This window comes from Eleutherodactylus coqui, chromosome 4 (assembly GCF_035609145.1).
Source record: "Eleutherodactylus coqui strain aEleCoq1 chromosome 4, aEleCoq1.hap1, whole genome shotgun sequence".
NCBI lineage: Eukaryota > Metazoa > Chordata > Amphibia > Anura > Eleutherodactylidae > Eleutherodactylus > Eleutherodactylus coqui.
The window spans coordinates 252,133,263-252,156,691 of NC_089840.1; the positions used below are offsets into that span (position 1 = coordinate 252,133,263).

Consider the following 23,429-nt stretch of genomic DNA (forward strand, 5'->3'; position numbering starts at 1 on the left):
CTTTTAGTTTCATCCCATTGCTTCTAGTCTTTTCTTATGCAAATGAGAATAGGGCTGAGAATATTTGTACTAAGCTTGGTTCTGGTGCTGTATTTATGTACTAATGTTGGTTCTGGTGTTGTATATATGTACTGAGCTTGCTTCTGGTGCCGTATTTATATACTGATGCTGGTTCTGGTGTTATATTTTTGATATGAGCTTGGTTCTGGTACAGCTGTTCTGGTAACATGTTATGTTGATACCTTGCTGCTTTTTGCACAAACAGAATAGAGTCAAACTGCCTATCAGTGCAATATAGGCGGCGGGGGGGGGGGGGGGGGGGGGACCTAAAACAATCCACACAGGGTGCCATCTAGCCTAAGGCCTTGTACTGCTTATATCTACTGGAGATTTACCAAGTAAGTTAAAGTGGTTGCCTCTAATTATGAACAGCGCCACTCTTGCACATGGACGTGTCTAGTATTGCACCTTGGCTCTGTTGAATTGACAGCTTCAATACCGTCTCCCAAGTTGACAGTGTTTCTTTTTTCAACAGGGCTGCATGCAAACCTATAGCATAAGTGTGAAAAATCAGAATAGGAGCCATCAGCGCATCATGTGTTACCTGTAACATAAGAGAAAGATACTTGCCTGATAATAACCAATACCTTTATAACCAAGGTGTTAATTAAGCTGAACAGGTCTTGATGTCTTCTTGTATATTTGAGGTTTATTTGCACCTTTTACATTGGGATCTCTAATACAAGCCCATATTAAATATCCGCAGATTTGGAGATTGAGGTGTCTGGGCATGTTTTGCAATTATCTGCACATTTAATGCACGGGCCGAGTCTAGACTGGGAATTGTAATTTAAATATTTATAACCTGCAAAAACGAGCAAATGCAATATAAATGATAATGGTAAGAGCAAACGCCTGTTAAGTACATACAAAAAGTCTCAAAACAGGAAAAAACAATATAAATTTTGATAAGTTTCAACCTATTAATGATTTAAATTCTATATATAAACTCTTAGGCCTCATGCTCACGGCATAAATCAATTTACTAAATCCGCGCGGGTCTCCCTCACGTGCGATCTGCGCCCATAGGGAATCATTGGGCACCCGCAGGTAATTAAATATCTGAGAATGTCATTTTTCCCTGGGATGCTCCATTTTTATGAGGTTTTCCTGCACGGACGGTCCCCGCACCTTCCACTGAAGTCAATGGAAGCTGTCCGGATCATCCGCGGCATGTCCGCAGCAGTCACTGCGTCCGTGCCACAGACCACTGAAAAGCAGATCTGGCCACGATGGAGGAAAGCCCCACAGCGTCCGGACAGGTGAGTATAAGGTATTTTTTGGCCTCAAGTCTGCGGGTCAGGTTGAATCCGTTGTGGGATTCTGCACGGGGAAACCATGCAGGCCCGTGGACATGAGGCCTTAGGTTTCTCTCACACGGGCGTATTGTCAGTATGCATCGTGAGCACAATACGCGATGCCAATATCCTATTGATTTCTTTTGGGCCACTCACAATTGTTTTTTTTTTTTGGTGTGTGTATTACCCCTGTGAAAAGAAATCACGGCATTCACTATCTTTGCGCATATTATGAACGAATACATGCCAAGATAGTATACATGCTGTACTTGCTGCGTGTTCATGTGGCGCACCACTGTGAGGGGCTGCTGATAAGTCTTTGGCTCTACCCAGAAAGAAACTAGATAGGAAGATGAAACTTTACATTTCTTCCACATACTCTCCACTGATGTCAACACACTTCTTACATCGGTATTCCAAGTTCTGTAAGCCTTGCAAGAAGAAGGATTTCGGTTGTGCCTCCAACCAGTCATTCGGAGCAGCCATGGCATCAGAAATGGTGTGATTTGGTACCCTTGAGGTGTTTCTTCAGGTTTGATAGTCGGAGGGAGCTAGATCTGGTGAATAAGGTGGGTGGTCAACCACCTGGAAGCCTAGCTCCACCAGTTTTCCCGTGGTCGCTTGTGCAGTGTGAGCGGAGGCGTTGTCATGCAGGAACAAGATTCCTTTGGACAGCTTGCTGCGCCTTTTGGCCTTCAGAGCTGCCTTCAATTGGTCCAAAAGTTCAATGTAAAACCTTGCATTGATGGTGAAACCATTTTGAAGGTAGACCACTAGCAGCATGCCCTCCTTATCCCAGAACACAGATGCCATCACCTTAGTGGCTGAACTTCTTTGGGCGAGGAGAACCACTGTGCCTCTACTCTTTTGACTGCTCCTTGGTTTCAGGGTCATGCAAATAAATCCAGGTCTCATCCATAGTGACTAGAGCTGAGCGAGCACAAAAATGCTCGAGTGCTCGTTACTCGAGTCGAACTTCCCGCGATGCTCAAGGGTTCGTTTCGAGTAACGAACCCCATTGAAGTCAATGGGCGACTCGAGCATTTTTGTATATTGCCGATGCTCGCTAAGGTTTTCATTTTTGAAAATCTGGAAAATTCACGAAAGTGATGGGAACGACACAGAAATGGATAGGGCAGGTGAGGGGCTACATGTTGGGCTGCATCTCAAGTTCCCAGGTCCCACTATTAAGCCACAATAGCAGCAAGAGTGCCCCCCCCCCCCCCCGCACTGTCAGCATAAAGATCGTTCTCCTCTGCCACAGCTGTAACAGCTGTGGCAGAGAAGAACGATGTTAGCCCATTGAATTCAATCGAGTCGGCAATACAGCCGGCTCCATTGAAAGCAATGGGCTGCCGGCGAGCGCGGGATGAATTTTCGGGAAGGGCTTAAAAATATAAGCCCTTACCTGAAAATCATCCTAAAATGTGTAAAAAAAAAAAAAAAATGTATACTCACCTTTCCGCTGCAGCCGGAGTTCACCCGCGTCTGGCCGGCAGTTCTCCTGAACTGCTTTGAGTAGTATTCAGCAGCCGGGGATTTAAAATCCCCGCCTGCTGAATGAGCTGCCTCTGATTGGTCACAGCCTCACCAATCAGAGCAGCTCTCACTCACACCCATTCATGAATTCATGAATGGGTGAGTGAGTGCTGCCTCTGATTGACAGCTGAGAGCTGCCCCTGATTGGTCCCTGCGCTGAGCCAATCAGAGGCAGCACTCACCCATTCATGAATTCATGCTGAACTCCGGCTGCAGCGGAAAGGTGAGTATACATTTTTTTTTTTTTTTTATTACACGTTTTAGGATGATTTTCAGGTAAGGGCTCATATTTTTAAGCCCTTTCCGAACATTCATCCCGCGCTCGCCAGCAGCCCATTGCTTTCAATGGAGCCGGCTGTATTGCCGACTCCATTGAATTCAATGGGCTAACATCGTTCTTCTCTGCCACAGCCGTTACAGCTGTGGCAGAGGAGAACGATCTTTATGCTGACAGTGCGGGGGGGAAGGGCACTCTTGCCGCTATTGTGGCTTAATAGTGGGACCTGGGAACTTGAGATGCAGCCCAACATGTAGCCCCTCGCCTGCCCTATCCGTCCGGGGGGGGGGGGTGTCTCACTCCCGCGCTCGCCGGCAGCCCATTGCTTTCAATGGAGCCGGCTGTATTGCCGGCTCCATTGAATTCAATGGGCTAACATCGTTCTTCTCTGCCACAGCTGTTACAGCTGTGGCAGAGGAGAACGATCTTTATGCTGACACATTTTTTATTTTTACACATCTTAGGATGATTTTCAGGGAAGGGCTTATATTTTTAAGCCCTTCCCGAAAATTCATCCTGAGATCGCCGGCAGACCATTGCTTTCAATGGAGCCGGCTGTACTGCCGGCTCCATTAAATTTAATGGTCAGTGCTCGTTTAATCGAGACGAGTACCGCGTGGTGCTCGTCTCGAGTAACGAGCATCTCGAGCACCCTAATACTCGAACGAGCATCAAGCTCGGACGAGTATGCTCGCTCATCTCTAATAGTGACCAGTCGATCCAGGAAGTTCTTATCAGTCCGGAAATGCTGACAAATGGAATGGGAAGTTTTCACTCGCATGCTTTTCTGATCTGTTGTCAAACATTTAGGGACCCACTTTGCAGATAGCTTCTCCATGTTCAAATGTTTATGGATAATGACACAAACCTCATTCCCCAGTATGAGGTTGTGCACAGCATCGACGATCTCCGGAACAACAACCTCTCTCGGTCGTCCAGGACGTTCCTCATCATTGGTGCTGAAGTGGCCTGCTTTAAATTTGGCAACCCAGTTCTTAACTGTAGAATATGAAGGGCATTGATTCCCTGATGTCTGTGACATATCACCATGAACATCCTTCGCGGACTTTCCTTGCAGAAACAAGAATTGTATCACTTCTCTGCTCTTATTTGCTGTGAATATCACCTTAGACTCCGCCATTTTGTTTTCCCGCGTGCCGAGATCACTGTGGCTATAAGCTACAAACACAACATTTTGAAAACATATATTAGACACATAAGGCTTTCATGTGATGTAACATTCGTTATCATAGAAACGAAAAAAACCCACAAAGCCAAAGACTTATCAGCACCCCCTCGTATGTACGTCTGAACCCGGCCTTAAAGGGAATGTATTGCCTATATTTTTTACTAATTAAGGGCTCATGCCCACGAGCGTCGTGGATTTCTGCCGCAGGAGTACTGCGTTTAAAACCGCGAGTGATCCCGGAATTCCACCGCGGATTTCCGTGGTCTCCATTAATACTATATTAATGGAGACCTCGCGCTGCAGAAATCCGCGGTGAAATAGAACATGTCGCGTTTTGTTTTCCCACAGCGGAAATCCGCGGCAGAATTCCGCATGTGAGCATTGGCAGCAGGAAAGCTATTAGGCTCAATAGAACCAGAATAATAGCTGCGGAATTCTGCTGCGGGAAATGCAGCAGAAATCCATCCATGGGCATTAGCGCTAGAACTAAACGGTGAAGCATTTTCCATTTTCTAATCAGCTCTGATTGTAGATTTTTTATTTTATTGTCTGACCCAAACCAGAAGTTCACCAAAACTCCTAACACTGGTCTATGACACTGTTTAAAGCCTCGTAGAACACCCCGAGTGTTCAGTACTAGAGATGAGCGAGCACCAAAATGCTCGGGTGCTCGTTACTCGGGACGAAATTTTCGCGATGGTCGAGGGTTCGTTTCGAGTAACGAACCCCATTGAAGTCAATGGGCGACCCGAGCATTTTTGTATATCGCCGATGCTCGCTAAGGTTTCCATTTGTGAAAATCTGGGCAATTCAAGAAAGTGATGGGAACAACACAGCAACGGATAGGGCAGGCGAGGGGCTACATGTTGGGCTGCATCTCAAGTTCCCAGGTCCCACTATTAAGCCACAATAGCGGCAAGAGTGCCCCCTCCCAACAATCTTTACTTCTGAAAAGCCCTCATTAGCAATGCATACCTTAGCTAAGCACCACACTACCTCCAACTAAGCACAATCACTGCCTGCATGACACTCCGCTGCCACTTCTCCTGGGTTACATGCTGCCCAACCCCCCCGCACAACCCAGTGTCCACAGCGCACACCAAAGTGTCCCTGCGCAGCCTTCAGCTGCCCCCATGCCACACCACCCTCATGTCTATTTATAAGTGCGTCTGCCATGAGGAGGAACCGCAGGCACACACTGCAGAGGGTTGGCACGGCTAGGCAGCGACCCTCTTTAAAAGGGGCAGGGCGATAGCCCACAATGCTGTACAGAAGCAATGAGAAATATAATCCTGTGCCACCGCCATCAGGAGCTGCACACGTGGGCATAGCAATGGGGAACCTATGTGCCACACACTATTCATTCTATCAAGGTGTCTGCATGCCCCAGTTAGACCGCGTTTTTAAAAAAAAATAGTCACCGGCAGGTACAACTCCGCAATGGGAATTCCGTGTGCACCCACAGCATGGGTGGCGCCCTGGAACCCACCGGCTGTACATAAATGTATCCCATTGCAGTGCCCTGGACAGCAGAGCTAACGTCCAATTAAATGCAGGTGGGCTTCAGCCCACACTGCATGCCCCAACCTGACCGGGGTTTTTAATTCATAGACACAGGCAGGTACAACTCCCTATTGTGAAGTCCCTGTGGACCCACAGCATGGGTGGCTCCGTGGAACCCACCGGCGGTACATAAATATATCCCATTGCAGTGCCCATCACAGCTGAGGTAATGTCATGTTTAATGCAGGTGGGCTTCGGCCCACACTGCATGCCCCAGTCAGACTGGGGTTCTTTAGAAGTGGACACATGCAGTTACAACTCCGTGTGGACCGACAGCATGGGTGGGTGCCAGGAAGCCACCGGCGGTACATAAATATATCGCATTGCATTGCCCATCACAGCTGAGGTAATGTCATGTTTAATGCAGGTGGGCTTCGGCCCACACTGCATGCCCCAGTCAGACTGGGGTTCTTTAGAAGTGGACACATGCAGTTACAACTCCGTGTGGACCGACAGCATGGGTGGGTGCCAGGAAGCCACCGGCTGTACATAAATATATCCCATTGCATTGCCCATCACAGCTGAGGTAATGTCATGTTTAATGCAGCTGGGCTTCGGCCACACTGCATGCCCCAGTCAGACTGGGGTTCTTTAGAAGTGGACACATGCAGTTACAACTCCGTGTGGACCGACAGCATGGGTGGCTCCCTGGAACCCACCGGCGGTACATAAATATATCCCATTGCAGTGCCCAGCACAGCTGATGTAACGTCAGCTTTAATGCAGGTGGGCAAAAAATTAATTGGATTACACTGTAGGCGAGGGCCCCAAAAAATTGGTGTACCAACAGTACTAATGTACGTCAGAAAAATTGCCCATGCCCAACCAAGAGGGCAGGTGAAACCCATTAATCGCTTTGGTTAATGTGGCTTAATTTGTAACTAGGCCTGGAGGCAGCCCAGTTAAAATAAAAATTGGTGCAGGTGAAAGTTTCAACGCTTTAATGAGCATTGAAACGTATAAAAATTGTTTACAAAAATTATATGACTGAGCCTTGTGGGCCTAAGAAAAATTGCCAGTTCGGCGTGATTACGTCAGGTTTCAGGAGGAGGAATATTATACACAGATTGATGAAGCAGAAATGTCCCCGTTTTTGATGGTGATAGAGAACACTGCTTCCATCCGCGGGTGCAGCCTACGTATTGTTTAGGTATCGCTGCTGTCCGCTGGTGGAGAAGAGAAGTCTGGGGAAATCCAGGCTTTGTTCATCTTGATGAGTGTAAGCCTGTCGGCACTGTCGGTTGACAGGCGGGTACGCTTAACTGTGATGATTCCCCCAGCTGCACTAAACACCCTCTCTGACAAGACGGTAGCCACAGGACAAGCAAGCACCTCCAGGGCATACAGCGCGAGTTCAGGCCACGCGTCCAGCTTCGACACCCAGTAGTTGTAGGGGGCAGAGGCGTCACGGAGGACGGTCGTGCGATCGGCTACGTACTCCCTCACCATCCTTTTACAGTGCTCCCGCCGACTCAGCCTTGACTGCGGAGCGGTGACACAGTCTTGCTGGGAAGCCAGAAAGCTGTCAAAGGCCTTAGAGAGTGTTCCCCTGCCTGTACTGTACATGCTGCCTGATCTCCGCGCCTCCCCTGCTACCTGGCCCTCGGAACTGCGCCTTCGGCTACTAGCGCTGTCGGATGGGAATTTTACCATCAGTTTGTCCGCCAGGGTCCTGTGGTATAGCATCACTCTGGAAGCCCTTTCCTCTTCGGGTATGAGAGTGGAAAGGTTCTCCTTATACCGTGGGTCGAGCAGTGTGTACACCCAGTAATCCGTATAACGCGAGGGTCACGAGAAAGGCATCCTAACATGAAGTCAGCCATGTGTGCCAGGGTACCTGTACACAACACATGGCTGTCCTCACTAGGAAGATCACTTTCAGGATCCTCCTCCTCAGGCCATACACGCTGAAAGGATGACAGGCAAGCAGCATGGGTACCCTCAGCAGTGGGCCAAGCTGTCTCTTCCCCCTCCTCCTCATCCTCCTCATGCTCCTGCTCCTCAACGCGCTGAGATATAGAAAGGAGGGTGCTCTGACTATCCAGCGACATACTGTATTCCCCCGCCTCTGTTTTCGAGCGCAAAGCGTCTGCCTTTATGCTTTGCAGGGAACTTCTCAAGAGGCATAGCAGAGGAATGGTGACGCTAATGATTGCAGCATCGCCGCTCACCATCTGGGTAGACTCCTCAAAGTTTCCAAGGACCTGACCCGCCCATGTTGGAGTTGGTATTCCACTATAGCTCTACGCTGCTCATAGAGCCTGGCCAACATGTGGAGCGTAGAGTTCCACCGTGTGGGCACGTCGCACAGCAGTCGGTGCACTGGCAGATGAAACCGATGTTGCAGGGTCCGCAGGGTGGCAGCGTCCGTGTGGGACTTGCGGAAATGTGCGCAGAGCCGGCGCACCTTTCCGAGCAGGTCTGACAAGCGTGGGTAGCTTTTCAGAAAGCGCTGAACCACCAAATTAAAGACGTGGGCCAGGCATGGCACGTGCGTGAGGCTGCCGAGCTGCAGAGCCGCCACCAGGTTACGGCCGTTGTCACATACGACCATGCCCGGTTGGAGGCTCAGCGGCGCAAGCCAGCGGTCGGTCTGCTCTGTCAGACCCTGCAGCAGTTTGTGGGCCGTGTGCCTCTTCTCTCCTAAGCTGAGTAGTTTCAGCACGGCCTGCTGACGCTTGCCCACCGCTGTGCTGCCGTGCCGCGTGACACCGACTGCTGGCGACGTGCTGCTGCTGACACATCTTGATTGCGAGACAGAGGTTGCGTAGGAGGAGGAGGAGGGTGGTTTAGTGGAGGAAGCATACACCGCCGCAGATACCACCACCGAGCTGGGGCCCGCAATTCTGGGGGTGGGTAGGACGTGAGCGATCCCAGGCTCTGACTCTGTCCCAGCCTCCACTAAATTCACCCAATGTGCCGTCAGGGAGATATAGTGGTCCTGCCCGCCTGTGCTTGTCCACGTGTCCGTTGTTAAGTGGACCTTGGCAGTAACCGCGTTGGTGAGGGCGCGTACAATGTTGCGGGAGACGTGGTCGTGCAGGGCTGGGACGGTACATCGGGAAAAGTAGTGGCAACTGGGAACTGAGTAGCGCGGGGCCGCCGCCGTCATCATACCTTTGAAAGCCTCCGTTTCCACAACCCTATACGGCAGCATCTCCAGGCTGATAAATTTGGCTATGTGCACGTTTAACGCTTGAGCGTGCGGGTGCGTGGCGGCGTACTTGCGCTTGCGCTCCAACACTTGCGCTAGCGACGGCTGGACGGTGCGCTGAGAGACATTGGTGGATGGGGCCGAGGTCAGCGGAGTTGAGGGTGTGGGTGCAGGCCAGGAGACGGTAGTGCCTGTGTCCTGAGAGGGGGGTTGGATCTCAGTGGCAGGTTGGGGCACAGGGGGAGAGGCAGCGGTGCAAACCGGAGGCGGTGAACGGCCTTCGTCCCACCTTGTGGGGTGCTTGGCCATCATATGTCTGCGCATGCTGGTGGTGGTGAGGCTGGTGGTGGTGGCTCCCCGGCTGATCTTGGCGCGACAAAGGTTGCACACCACTGTTCGTCGGTCGTCTGCACTCTCAGTGAAAAACTGCCAGACCTTTGAGCACCTCGGCCTCTGCAGGGTGGCATGGCGCGAGGGTGCGCTTTGGAAAACAGTTGGTGGATTATTCTGTCTGGCCCTGCCTCTACCCCTGGCCACCGCACTGCCTCTTGCAACCTGCCCTGCTGCTGCCCTTGCCTCCCCCTCTGAAGACCTGTCCTCAGTAGGCGTAGCAAACCAGGTGGGGTCAGTCACCTCATTGTCCTGCTGCTCTTCCTCAGAATCCTCGGTGCACTCCTCCCTCGGACTTAATGCCCTTACTACTACCTCACTGATAGACAACTGTGTCTCATCGTCATCGGCCTCCTCACCCACTGAAAGGTCTTGAGACAGTTGCCGGAAGTCCCCAGCCTCATCCCCCGGACCCCGGGAACTTTGCAATGGTTGGGCATCAGTCACGATAAACTCCTCTGGTGGGAGAGGAACCACTGCTGCCCAATCTGAGCAGGGGCCCGAGAACAGTTCCTGGGAGTCTGCCCGCTCCTCAGAATGTGTCATTGTAATGGAGTGAGGAGGCTGGGAGGAAGGAGGAGCAGCAGCCAGAGGATTCAGAGTTGCAGCAGTGGACGGCGCAAAATTCTGGGTGGTCGATAGATTGCTGGATGCACTTTCTGCCATCCACGACAGGACCTGCTCACACTGCTCATTTTCTAATAAAGGTCTACCGCGAGGACCCATTAATTGTGAGATGAATGTGGGGACGCCAGAAACGTGCCTCTCTCCTAATCCCGCAGCAGTCGGCTGCGATACACCTGGATCAGGAGCTCGGCCTGTGCCCACACCCTGACTTGGGCCTCCGCGTCCTCGCCCGCGTCCACGTCCTCTAGGCCTACCCCTACCCCTCAGCATGCTGTATTACCAGTAGTGCAGAAACAGAATGCTGTAATTAAATGTGCCGCTTATTGGCCTGTGGTTGGAGGCTGACTTCGCTTACGGAACGCACAGCAGAGGCAGGAAAGAATTTTGCGCAAGCCTGCTGTAACACTTAGCTGGCTGCGTATGAATTAGGACAACTACCCCCAGCAGAGACGCAGTACAGTCAGGACGGTCACAGGCAGCCCAAATAGATTTTTTTTCCCAAATTTTTTTGGAAAAGCCCACTGCGTATATAGACTGGATATGTCTTTCACTGTCCCCTCATCACCACTACTGGCCGTGGACTATGTAAAATTACTGCAGGACGCAATGCTCTGGACGCAATGCTCTGCACGGCCGATATACAAAAAAAAATAAAAATGTGCAACACTGCAAAAAGCAGCCTCAACAGTACTGCACACGGTCAGATGTGGCCCTAAGAAGGACCGTTGGGATTCTTGAAGCCTAAAATCACTCCTAACGCTCTCCCTATAGCAGCTCCGGCATCAGCAGCACTTTCCCTGATCTCTGTCAGAATGCATCTGTGGCGAGCCGCGGGAGGGTCCGATTTATATACTCGGGTGACACCTGATCTCGCCAGCCACTCACTGCAGGGGGGTGGTATAGGGCTTGAACGTCGCAGGGGGGAGTTGTAATGCCTTCCCTGTCTTTCTATGGGTCAGAAAAGCGCGCTAACGTCTCAGAGATGAAAGTGAAAGTAACTCGAACATCGCGTGGTACTCGCCTCTAGTAACGAGCATCTCGAACACGCTAATACTCGAACGAGTATCAAGCTCGGACGAGTACGTTCGCTCATCTCTATTCAGTACTAGTGTTGAGCGAACCGAACCAGTAGAACCCTGTTTTGGGTAGAACTTTGCTAAAAGTCCAGTTTGGGTTCGTAAAGTATAACCCAAAACAGGGTTCTACCAATTCTGTTCACTCAACAATATCCATCACCTCACATGATGAATGTATGATTGCTGGCCAGCTGACTATTTGGACCTGCATAATCACTAGGATGGGGGTCCCAAGCCCCATGTTCCACAGACAGTTAAATGTAGTGATGGTATCACAATAGATTCTGGTCCTACATCTTTGTGCTCATTCTTTGCATCTTCTTGTGTCTCTCCAGCATTGCGGAGCAGCTACTCCTGTAACACCTGCAACATGGTGCTAAATTCAGTGGAGCAATATCACGCACACCTGAAAGGCGCACGGCATCAGAACAAGTAAGTGATGACCATCTAAAACAGTGGGGGGGGGGGGGGGAGGATTACAGAGGATATAAAAGGTCTACACACCCCTGGTAAAATGCCTTGTTTTTGTCATGTTAAAAAATCAGACAAAGATGAATCATTTCAGGTTGTTTCTACCAACACTGTGACCCGTTACAATGTCATTTTGGGTTGGTGGCTTTCAGCATGGCACATCTTGGTTGGGCAATCTTTGCCCACTCTTCCTTGCAAAAGTGCTTTAAATCTAGCAGCTTGCGAGGGCATTTCATGTGTAGCGCCCTCTTCAGGTCACCCACAGATCTTCATTGGGATTCAGGTCTGACCTTTGGCTGGGCTATTCCAAAACTATGATCTTGCTCTGGCGAAGCCATTCTTGTGTTGATTTGGAGGTCTGCTTTGGGTTGTCGTTGTGCTGAAAGGTGAAATTTATCTTTATCTTTTTAGCAGAGGACTGAAGGTTTTGTGCAAAAATGGGCTGATATTTAGGACTGTTTATAATTCCCTCCACCTTGACTAAAGCCCCAGTTCCAGCAGCAGAAAAACAGCCCCAAAGCATAATGCTGCCTCCACCATCTTCACTGCAGGTATGAGGTTCTTCTGGTGATGTGCAGTGTTGACTTTGTGCCAAACATACCTTTGGAATTCTGGCCAAAAAGTTCTCCCTCGGTCTCATCAGACCATAACACGTTCTCCCACAGACTTTATGTAGGTTTTGGCAAAGCATAGCCGGGCTTGGATGTTTTTTTTTTGTTAGAGAAGGCTTCCATCTTGCCCCCCTTCCCCACAACCCAGACGTATGAAGGATATGGAAGATGGTTGTCACATGCACTACACAACTAGGACTTCCTGGAAACTGCTGCAGCTTCTTTAATGTTGCTGTAGGCCTCTTCGCAACCTCCTGGACGAATTTTCCTATTAGCCTAATGAGGTATACGTGCTTTCTTTTTCTCTTTCACTGAATTGTGCAGCGTATTGTGCATTTGCCCACCTCCCATAGACCTCTATGGGGACCTTCGCAGAAGAACAGAGCTTGACCTATTTTTTGGGGAGCCTAAGAAATGCATGCACAAAATCTTGAAATGAGAATGAGGGTGAAGTCACACGAACGTATATCGGCTCGGTTTTCACGCCGAGCCGATATACGTTGTCCTCGTGTGCAGGGGGGGGGGGGGGATGGAAGAGCCAGGAGAAGGAACTGAGCTCCCGCCCCCCTCTCTGCCCCTCTGCACTATTTGCAATGGGAAGAGGTGGGGCAGGGCGGGGCTAAGCTCCACAAATTAGCCCCACCCCCACCCTGCCTCTTCCCATTGCAAATAGTGCAGAGGGGCGGAGAGGAGGTGGAGAGGGGGGCGGGAGCTCAGTTCCTGCTCCTGACTCTTCCATCCCCCCCCCCCACATGCACACGAGGACAGCGTATATCGGCTCGGCGTGAAAACCGAGCCGATATACGTTCGTGTGACTTCACCCTGAACCCGAATCAAATACACCCATGTGAAGGAGCCCTCAATCTCACCTTTTGAGTATAGGGGAAAATTTCCATTACGAACTCTATCTACTGATAGTCAATGGGAACCCTCAGCAGATGGATAAAATGTAAACGAGCCGTAAAGATCTACAAACCAAACAGAAGCCAGCATGCTATTAGACCGAACCATAAGCTACATATAAAGCGTTTATCTCAAAGCCAAATATACTTCACTGTATAGGTTTTATTTACAAAGATAAAAACAGTAATAGGATTGCTTATAACTTGATGTCGTCCTAAATACGAAACTCCTTCCACAAGAAAGAGGCAGTAAATGTAGGAAATTACACTGAATGGTTTTACAAGATTGGCGGATGTAAATAGATCATCCTCATAAGATCACTTAGGCACCTTTCACACGGGAGAGAATATCCCACAGCAGCGTTGCCGAACACACCCTCCTGTGGAATAGTCAGCCCCGAAATCTACACCGATAACGTGCGAATTTTGGTGAAGAATTGAAAATAGCAGAATCCTGCCATCGGTTCCGCATTACAATCCGCAGTTAGCAGTGTAGATTTTGGTGAGAATTCGAGAATGGCATATTCAGCTACTCTGTTGTAGGATATTCCGTCCCATGTGAAGGGTCCCTTAGGCCAGACTTTTGCAGGTCATATTGAAAGGGTTTTCTCGGCACAAGCATCGATGATATACCACTAACAAACACCATGAATTAGTGGGAAGATGACTGATATGATCCCCATTTATATCATGAACGGTGCAGCAGTACCAAAGAAGAGAAGTGCCTGCCTGGCCAGTGACTATAATCCCATAATGTGAAGGTGTAGGTACAGTTTTGCAACCAATTTTTTTTTACTGGTCCTATCTATAAAAAAACAAGCAATTCCACAAATAACCTTTATTAAAGTGGCTTTGTGATTTGGAGAGTTATTCCCAAGATTGACTTATATCACCTATCCACAGGACAGGAGATAAAAAGTCTGATTGGTGGAGGTTTCACCACTGAGACCCCTGCTGATACTGAGATCAAGAGCTCTGTGTCCTCCTCTTCTCACTGCATGTTCACTGTACTTCCTGCAGTGACGAGAAGTGTGGGTGGAGTGATGGTTGGCGACTGGGGTGTAGCTAAAGGGTCATGGGCCCGAGTGCAGAGGTTTATTTTAGGGCCCCCCAACTTCTCTTAACCCCTTAACACAGAGGCATAACTTGAAGCTCCTGGGCCTCTATGTAAAACCTGTAAAAGGGCCCCCAACTATAATGCTTTATTCATAGTACTGGGCTCCCTATATGGAGAAGAGAGACCTTATGGGCCCCCTAAGGCTCCTGGACCCGGGTGCAACCACATCCCTGTAGTTACGCCAGTGGTTAGCGAGACCCTCACCAATCAGACTTTTATCACCTATTCTATCTACATTGGTGGCAGTGGGGGGAGTGAAAGCTAAAAAAAATATACTCCTCTCTCTGTTGACCCACTGCTCCCCATCCTCCGGCTGGTTTCTGTGTACGTGGTCATTTACCCACATGACCATTTCAGACAATTGGAGTACCCAAGATCAGTGAAGTCCCATAAACAGGCCAGGGCTTCTACATTAGAAGGTTATATGACCTGTTTATTGGACATCGCCAGGGCCAGATATGGCATTGAGGCGTTATGGCGAGCTAATTGATAACTTGTTTAGGCCAGAGAGTGTAGTTAAAAAAAAAGTCAGAAAACCCCTTTAAAGGGGTTGTGTCGCGAAAGCAAGTGGGGTTATCCACTTCTGTATGGCCATATTAATGCACTTTGTAATATACATCGTGCATTAAATATGAGCCATACAGAAGTTATTCACTTACCTGCTCCGTTGCTGCCGTCCCCGTCTCCATGGCTCCGTCTAATTTCGCTGGCTTCTTGCTTTTTTAGACGCGCTTGCGCTGTGCGGTCTTCTGCCTGGTGAATGGGGCCGCTCGTGCCGGAGAGCTGGTCACCGCGTCGTCATCGTAGCTCCGCCTCCGTCACGTGGTGCCGATCAGCCAATGAGGTGGCTGTATTGGCAGTGGAACGCGGAAGACAGAAGAAGAAACTCCACGGTGCACCATGGGAAGACCCGCAGTGCACCGTGGGAGAAGACCAGCGGCGGCATCTTTAAAAGAAGAAATGAAGAAGCTGCAGAACGCTGATGCAGGTAAGTGCAATGTGCTTGTTAAAAACTAACACATGCTTTCTTTTTCACAGGGCATAATGCAGGGGTCCATTTAAAAAAAAAAAAAAAAAAAAATTGCTTTCGCCGCGAGACAACCCCTTTAAGTATTTGCCCTCTTTCTGCAGACTTCTTTGCCTCCATGGCTGCAGAACACATATGTATTACAACAATGTGTTAAGGTCCTCTTACACGGGCTGATGATCGGCCAAATGAATGTGAATAGGAATGTTTCTTCTTGATAATTGCCCTGTGCAAAAATGCCGAGCGATCGCCCAACCAAGAAGTAACACTCCTTTATCACTGACTGCATCTTCTATGCTGCCATAAAACGCATTGTTTATCAGCGGCATGGACAAAGGTATAAGGATGAATAATCATATTAACGATTGTTCATCACTGTACAGTTTAATGACTGCAACATATGAATGGGTTTAACCCCTTAAGACGCGGACCTTTTTTTTTTTCATTTTCGTTTTGTTCCTCCCCACTTTTAAAGAATCATAACTACTCTATCAACGTAGCTGTATGAGGGCTTTTTTTTTGGGGGGGGGGGGGGGGAGGGGCAGTTGTAATTTTCAATGATATTATGTAATGTACCATATAATGTACTGAAAAACTTTACTAAAAATTCTAAGTGAAGTGAAATGGAAAAAAATAAATAAATTCTGTCATTTTTGAGGTGGGGTCTTGTTTCTACAGTGTGCACACTGCAGCAAAAATGACATAACTTTATTCTGTGGGTCGGTACAATTGTGTCGATACCAAATTTATATTTTTTTCTGTACTGCTTTAAAAAAAAATATATATATATATCTTTGAAAAAAAAAATTATTTCCTGCCGCCATCTGGCATTGTTTTTTTTGTTTTTGACGACATTCACCGTGTGGAATAAATAATGTGTTACTTTGATAGATTTTTATGGACACAGTGATACCAAATATGCTTTGTTTTTGTTTTTTTCATTTAGATTATTTTATTACAAATATGGCAAAATGTTGTTTTTTTCTTTTTTATTACCTTTTTTTAATTTAAAAAAACCTGATTTTTACATTTCTTTTAGTCCCCATAGGGGACAAGAATTTGCCATGGTTTTATTGCTTCTGCAGTATGATGTAATACCATAATATTACATTATACCGCAATCTAACGGGCAATCTATCAAAGCACACCACAGGCCTGGCTTGATATCCAATCTGCAATGGCAGCCCTGAAGGCTTTCGGGACCCCCGAACATCCCAAGAGGCCATTCAGGACCCCCAAACATCTTGGGGGGCCATTCAGGACCCCCAAACTTCGATCAGGGCATTTAAAGGGTAACAGCTGCGATCAGCGGCGGTGCTGGTCAGAGCTGCTATGGGTGGGTGTTGGCTGTAAGAAATAGCTGGCACCCACATTATATGGCGCGGGATCAACTCCTGATTCCCCTCTGCATAAACCCCAAACCTCCATGATGTAAATGTTTGACCTGGAGCATTAAGGGTTTAAAGGGAACCTATCACCTCGCTACAGCACCATAATTATGGAAGGTGAGAGGGAACCGCATGTGACTTTGAAAAGAGTCAGATTTCTGTGCCGCCCGCGGACATCTGCGGGTGACAGTGCTGGAAACAGGGAGCTGATGAGTATAAAAACTACATCACCCAGCTCCCTCTCCTCATCCTTAACAGAACTATAAACTAAGTTATGGAAGTCAGGTGACAGGGTTCCCTTAAGTAGTGCCAGTAGACATGCTATATCATCCATCAGTGTTGACTGCAGGCCAATCATCTGCCCATGTGTGAGGGTCTTTACTCCCTTCATCTGCTCCCTCTTTTTAGAAACCTAGCAGAAGGGACAGATGGAGAGAGTAACACCTGACCGCAGGATCAGACTACACAGGGTTTGTTTGTAGTCTGTAACCATGGAGATATATTGACTCTTTGCAAAGTTGTTTCATTATTTATTTTAGATGCATTGAGGCAATATCAGTGGTTGTATAAACATCTTTAGCCCCTTGACGATGCGGCCATTTAAAAAAAAAATTTTTCCTCCTCACAATCAGAAAAAATAAAAAAAAATTCTAAGTAGGAAAAAAAGGAATTGCAACACTTGGGGGGTAGGGGTGATCTTGTTTTAATAGTGTTCCTATTTTGACAAACATGACATGATAACTTTATTCTGTGGCTCATTACAATTACAGTGATATCAAATTTATATATATATATTTTTTTTTTTCATTGTACTGTTTTAAAAAAATAAAATATCTTTAAGAATATATATTTTCTGTCGCCATCATACCTTTTTTTACTTTTACATTGATGCAGCTGTGTGAAGGTTTGCTTCTCTGACTACTTGGTGCACACTGTACCTTAGTATGCCTCATTAGTCTAAGACTCTACATCTGCTCTGATTGGTCAGTGCTGCCCACATGAGCATTGCTTCGGGAATCTTTTTTTCCCCAGGCTCGGAGGGCTGCTTTACATTTCTTACATGTAGACTGGGTGACCAAAAAAGTGCAATTCTGGCATTTTTTTCTGATGGCATTCCCCATGCAGGAAAAGTAATACGTTGTTTAATACATTGGAGGTTTATGGATGTGGCGATTCCAAATGTTGTTTTTTTTTATATGTATTTTTATTATAAACATGGGAACTCTTTTTTTTTTACTTTTAATATTTTTTACTATTTGTAATCATTAAAAAAATACTTGATTTCACTTAATTTTTTAGTTCCTTAAGGGGACTTGAACTGGTGATCATTTAATCACTTATATTTTTGCAGGCATTCTATTAAGACATACCAAAGGCACTTCTTAATAGGCAGAAATACACGGCAGCACTGGGGGGCCTTTACAAGGTCCCAGGCTGCCATGACACCTGAAAGACAACCCACAGTCTCATTGTATGGGGCGGATCAGGACATTTAAAAATGCTGCTGTCAGAAATAAACGGTGGCATTTAAATGGTTATGAGCCGCAATTGGAGTTTTGTGTTAAGGACAGATGACACCCACTGTGTATAAAGTGGACAGTCTCCATGCACATCTGCCAAACATGTATGGCAGATGTCACAAAGGAATTAAAGGGAACCTAGCACGTCGTACATACAGACTGATCTGCCACCAGCATGTTATAGTGCAGGAGGAGCTGAGCAGATTGATATATAGAATTGTATAGAAAGATTCAATAGAACTTGTATTTTTTTTCTAAATTCAAATCCCTGCTCATTCTGGGCATAGAAGTCCAGTGGGCGGTCTTATCTCTGCAAAAGTGAGACCGCCCACTGGACTCCTAAGGCCAGAAGGAACAGAGACTTCAATCAACAAAGTATCACAAAACTATATATCAATCTGCTCAGCTCCTCCTGATCTATAATATACTGACATGACATTGAATGACATTTCCATGCTCATAGTTTCCTTTAAGGACACATATCTGCTGACGGAACAGGTTTAAAGTGATTATTTTAACCCAGCACCCCATGTCTGACACCCATGCTGCATACAAATGGCATTGTGGTTTTAATAGGCCTCAGCACAGTTGGTTTCAGCATTAATAACACAATGTCCCAGATTTTGCACAAAGGGAAGAGTCTCTCCGATGATTTGCACCCTTCCCCTTACTTGTTAAAATAATCTTCACTCTTCTGCAAATCTAGGCCAATATATTCATAGGCTTCACGGTCTAACCCATCGTACTTTATACTATTTCTCTGACTCTGAACGTTTCCTTCAATATCCGGACAGCACCAGGCCATGGAGCCCTCATATTATGGGAGTCTGTCAATGTGTCTAGGTCGGAGATGGATGAATGAATTATTTAGATAAACCTCCTTTTAAGCAGACAGTACTAGATGCTTATTATTGCAGGGCCGAAAGACAGTAAGAATGAAATGAATCCAGAAGTAGTCCTAGGATATTCATACCTTCAAAAACACTGGAGCTGCGGGCGGACCCCATTATTAGGCTCTGTTCACATCTGCATTCTGGCTTCTAGTCGTAAAGAAATCCACTAAGTGGGGTGTAATCTGTCATACGATGAATCCCAACATTGGCCACCTTATAATGGGGTCTCACTGGGGTTCCATCAGGATAGTCTGAGGTTTTGATGGCAAGAATGCATTAATCTTCCTGCCAAACGTGACAGAATCCCTGGTTGAGTCAGTGGGATTTATGAACTACGGAGCAGATTTTCATTGAAAACAATGGGAGGTGGATAGCATGCCGGATTTTGGTAAGATATTGTTACGGCATATGTGAAAAATAGTCCTACCTTAAAGGGGTTGTCCCGCGCCGAAACTTTTTTTTTTTTTTTTCAATAGCCCCCCCGTTCGGCGCGAGACAAACCCGATGCATGTGTTGAAAAAAAAAACGGATAGTACTTACCCGAATCCCCGCGCTCCGGTGACTTCTTACTTACCTTGCGAAGATGGCCGCCGGGATCTTCACCCTCGGTGGACCGCAGGTCTTCTGTGCGGTCCATTGCCGATTCCAGCCTCCTGATTGGCTGGAATCGGCACACGTGACGGGGCGGAGCTACGAGGAGCAGCTCTCCAGCACGAGCAGCCCCATTCAACACGGAGAAGACCAGACTGGGCGATTAGACGCTGAAAATTAGACAGCACCATGGAGACGGGGACACTAGCAACGGAACAGGTAAGTGAATAACTTCTGTATGGCTCATAATTAATGCACAATGTACATTACAAAGTGCATTAATATGGCCATACAGAAGTGTATACCCCAACTTTGTTTCGCGGGACAACCACTTTAAGGAGTCATCTTGTCTGATGAAGGGTGCAGATCAGAGGTTTAGTGTTGGGGAACCATTGCTGGCTTGTTTCAGAATAGGCATTGGTGGCATATGGCAAGGATATAATACCAACATATGATCGATTGGAGTCCATTCTGGGCTCCAAAACTTTTGAATGCCCAACCTGCAACACATTAGTCAGGTCACTGTGAAAGATAGGGTAAGAAACTGCAAGCAAAGGTTATGGTGTGGTGGTGACAGACGGAGGCGCAGGAGGAATTTTTTTTTTACAAAAAAGACTTTACTAAACATGAAGGCAAATGATATTGGAATGCTACAGAACATCAACTGGAAACTCCACACTTATGGTATATATCGTCTTTGGAACACCAAGACCCTCGAAATGTTACTCATGGTTCACCATTGTAACTAACCGTTGTCATTCTTCATAACTGGATTACTGTACTTTAGAGATGAGCGAGTACCAAAATGCTCAGGTGCTCGTTATTCGAGTCGAGCTTTTCGTAATAATCAAGAGACCTGAGCATTTTTGTATTTGACCCACCCGGTGCCGAGCTTGACCCACCCGGTGCCTGGTGCTGGGGTCAAAACGGGGAGAGGTCGAACTCGGCATGGTACTCGCTCGAGTAACGAGCACCATCGAGTATGCTAATACTCGAACGAGTATCAAGCTTGGACTAGCATGTTCGCTCAACTCTACTGTACTTTCAACGGTCAATATCATAACGTCAATGTTACGGCATTCTGCCCCCCGAGCGCCAGGTGGAATGCCCTGAACTTCCCGCACCCCACTGTCCCTGCCTACTTGCCTCGACCCTGGCTAACCCCAGGCGGACAACTGGGCGGCGGTCCCTGTTCTGGCTAGGGACCTGGCAAATACCTAGATGGAACTAACTAACGGGGAAGAGAGTGCCGACAGAAGAGGCAGGTGGAACAGACCAACAGAACTTACAAGGCAGAGCCAGGCTGGAGATGGAGCTCACAGGCAAACTGGAAGGACACTGACTAGCAACTAGAGCAGACTGAGACAGACCTGACTAGAGGCTAACAGAACCAACAAGAACAAGACTGAACAATAGGTAACTAGAAGGATCTGACAGGCAACTAGGGACTGGCTGAGGGTAACTGCAGACAGACTGACTAGATGCAAGCAGAACCAATAACTGGCAGTGAGCTCAAATCACTGCCAGTCTCCCAACCACAAGGCTCCGCCCAGGGGCGGAGAGTGGGAGGAGGCAACTCCACCCACTGCTGTATAAGAAGGACGGAGGAGTGCGGGCGGCACCCTATGGGCGGACACGCCCACGCCGCCACCCACTGGCCGCCCCAAGCCGCTGGGAGAGCCCCGACACAGAGCTTACACCCAGCACTTGGTCGGTACTTCGCTGGTGCCTCCATGTGCCCCTCTCTGTTCTTCCTTTCCTTCTGACAAGGTAGCAGGGACCTTCATCAGGCTCTGGCACTTGCCACAGCTCTCCCTCTTCGCTCAGTCGAGTCCTCAGACTACTATGTCACTAAATATAAGGTCTTCAGAGATCTACTAGCAGTTCAAACCCCCAAATTAATTTGAACCCCAAAATTAACTCAGACTCCAGACCATAATTAATACTTAATAATTAATACTCCGAACCAGACATCTTCATTAAAGGGATATTCCCATTTCAAACTTTCATGATACGAGGGATATGTCATGAAAGTCTGATAGATTCTGGTCTCACCTCTTAGACCCGCGCTTACTTAGTTCTGGCATAGGTGACGGTTGTGCGGACTTATGGAAACAGCCAAGCAGGTGATGTTACAGTGTTTCCATAGCTCCAATAGAACTAGAAGTTATGGAAACAGTGGGACATGGTGATCTATGCTGTTTTTGCAGCTCCAAAGTTACGGAAACAATGTAGCTCACTGTAGTATGTCGTTTCTGTAACTCCCACTAACTTCTATGGGAATTATATAAACAATGTATCGATGCCCACTGAACTCTTTCCGTAACTCCTGACCACTCTTGGTGGCTGATTTCACCCGGGCTGGGAGCAGAGGGGGCAGAGCTAGAGATAGGTGCGGGTCACAGAGGCTGAACCCTCATCTATCAAACGTTCATGGACAAGAAAGTTTTATATGGAAATACCCCTTTAACATTCCTACCACCTTGTAACTTTTGGGCACTGTGCCACACAATGTCCTGATGCCAGCAAGTGCCATGATCATATGTCCCCAGAAGTGAAAAAGGTGAGGAGTGGTAAGTGATACTGGTTATTGGTAAAATCTAATAGATAATCAATGTCTTTGGGGGATTCTACTGAGTGCACAGCCCTGACACCCAGCAGTTGTTATGCCCCTGGTGCTCAGGCTTCATACACTAAGGGGACATAGATTCTTCAGCGGGATGTCTTAAATGGGCTGTCCAGGACTTTCCTGAAAATAAGTTATCAACAGTTGATCGGTGTGGGTCCACCGCTCAAGGTACACACCAATCAGCTGATCACCGGGCCTGCTTGTCAGTGCAGACAGTGCTAAAAGCAGATAGTGCTGTCCAGATTGCAGTGGCCTAGGTTGGTACTGCAGGTACATCTTCCATTGAATTCAATGTGAACTGTGTGTATAGTACCAACCCAGGTGCTGCAATGTTGACAGCACTATCTGCTTCCAGCCCTGTCTGCACTAACAAGCAGGCCCGACAATCAGCTGATTGGCAGGAATCCCAAGGTTTGATCTCTCCTGAGGATATTTCATCAATAGTAGATTTCCCGGACAACCCCCTTAATAAAACTTAAGTGTACTCAGTCACTGCAGAGCAGGTTGGCCGTATTCATTACTGAAGATAATCAGTCTATTGGTTACAGAATGAATGGCCCGGGAGGAAATGTCTTCGTGACCTCTCTCCTTGGCACAGATATTGGCGCAGACCCTTACACCACGGGATTGCATCGTGTTTATTTGTATAGATAATATATTCAGATATGAGGACACCATTTGTCATGCCCGTTACGAGTCGTCTACTGGCAGGTGCATTACCTCCTGGGTCTGGAATACAACACCGCCAGGAACATGATATTTAAATAGCAGTGATTGATAGCTGTGTCAATACCCGGGACGTCACCAGGGGCGGGGGGCCTATGATGGATGCCAGGGAGAGATTATTTAAGAGCAGTACATGGGAAATCTTATGTTGTGTCATCTCAGATCTATCTTGTGCAAGCACCAGATAATCCTGGGAGGGAAGGAGCAGATATTTATAGAGAGTGAGGTATATACAGTGCTGACCTTGGTTGAGTTTATTCCCTGAAGTGCTTCTAAAGTGTCTAGAAAAGTGAGCCGAATTGATCAAGTAAGGGTCAGATTGGGGGTGTGAGGCCATATGGGTAGGCCCCCCATGACAGGGCTTGGAGGGAATGGTAAGGG

At 47.6% G+C, this 23,429-nt stretch overlaps 1 protein-coding gene across 1 annotated transcript in view; it reads left to right on the top strand.

Moving 5' to 3' along the window:
• Positions 1-23,429, top strand: part of ZMAT4 (zinc finger matrin-type 4) — a 400,283-nt gene that overhangs the window by 316,288 nt on the left and 60,566 nt on the right. The window contains exon 6 of the mRNA XM_066601689.1: positions 11,509-11,605. Coding sequence (XP_066457786.1) covers positions 11,509-11,605 — 97 coding nt within the window. The remainder of the gene's footprint in view (positions 1-11,508; positions 11,606-23,429) is intronic.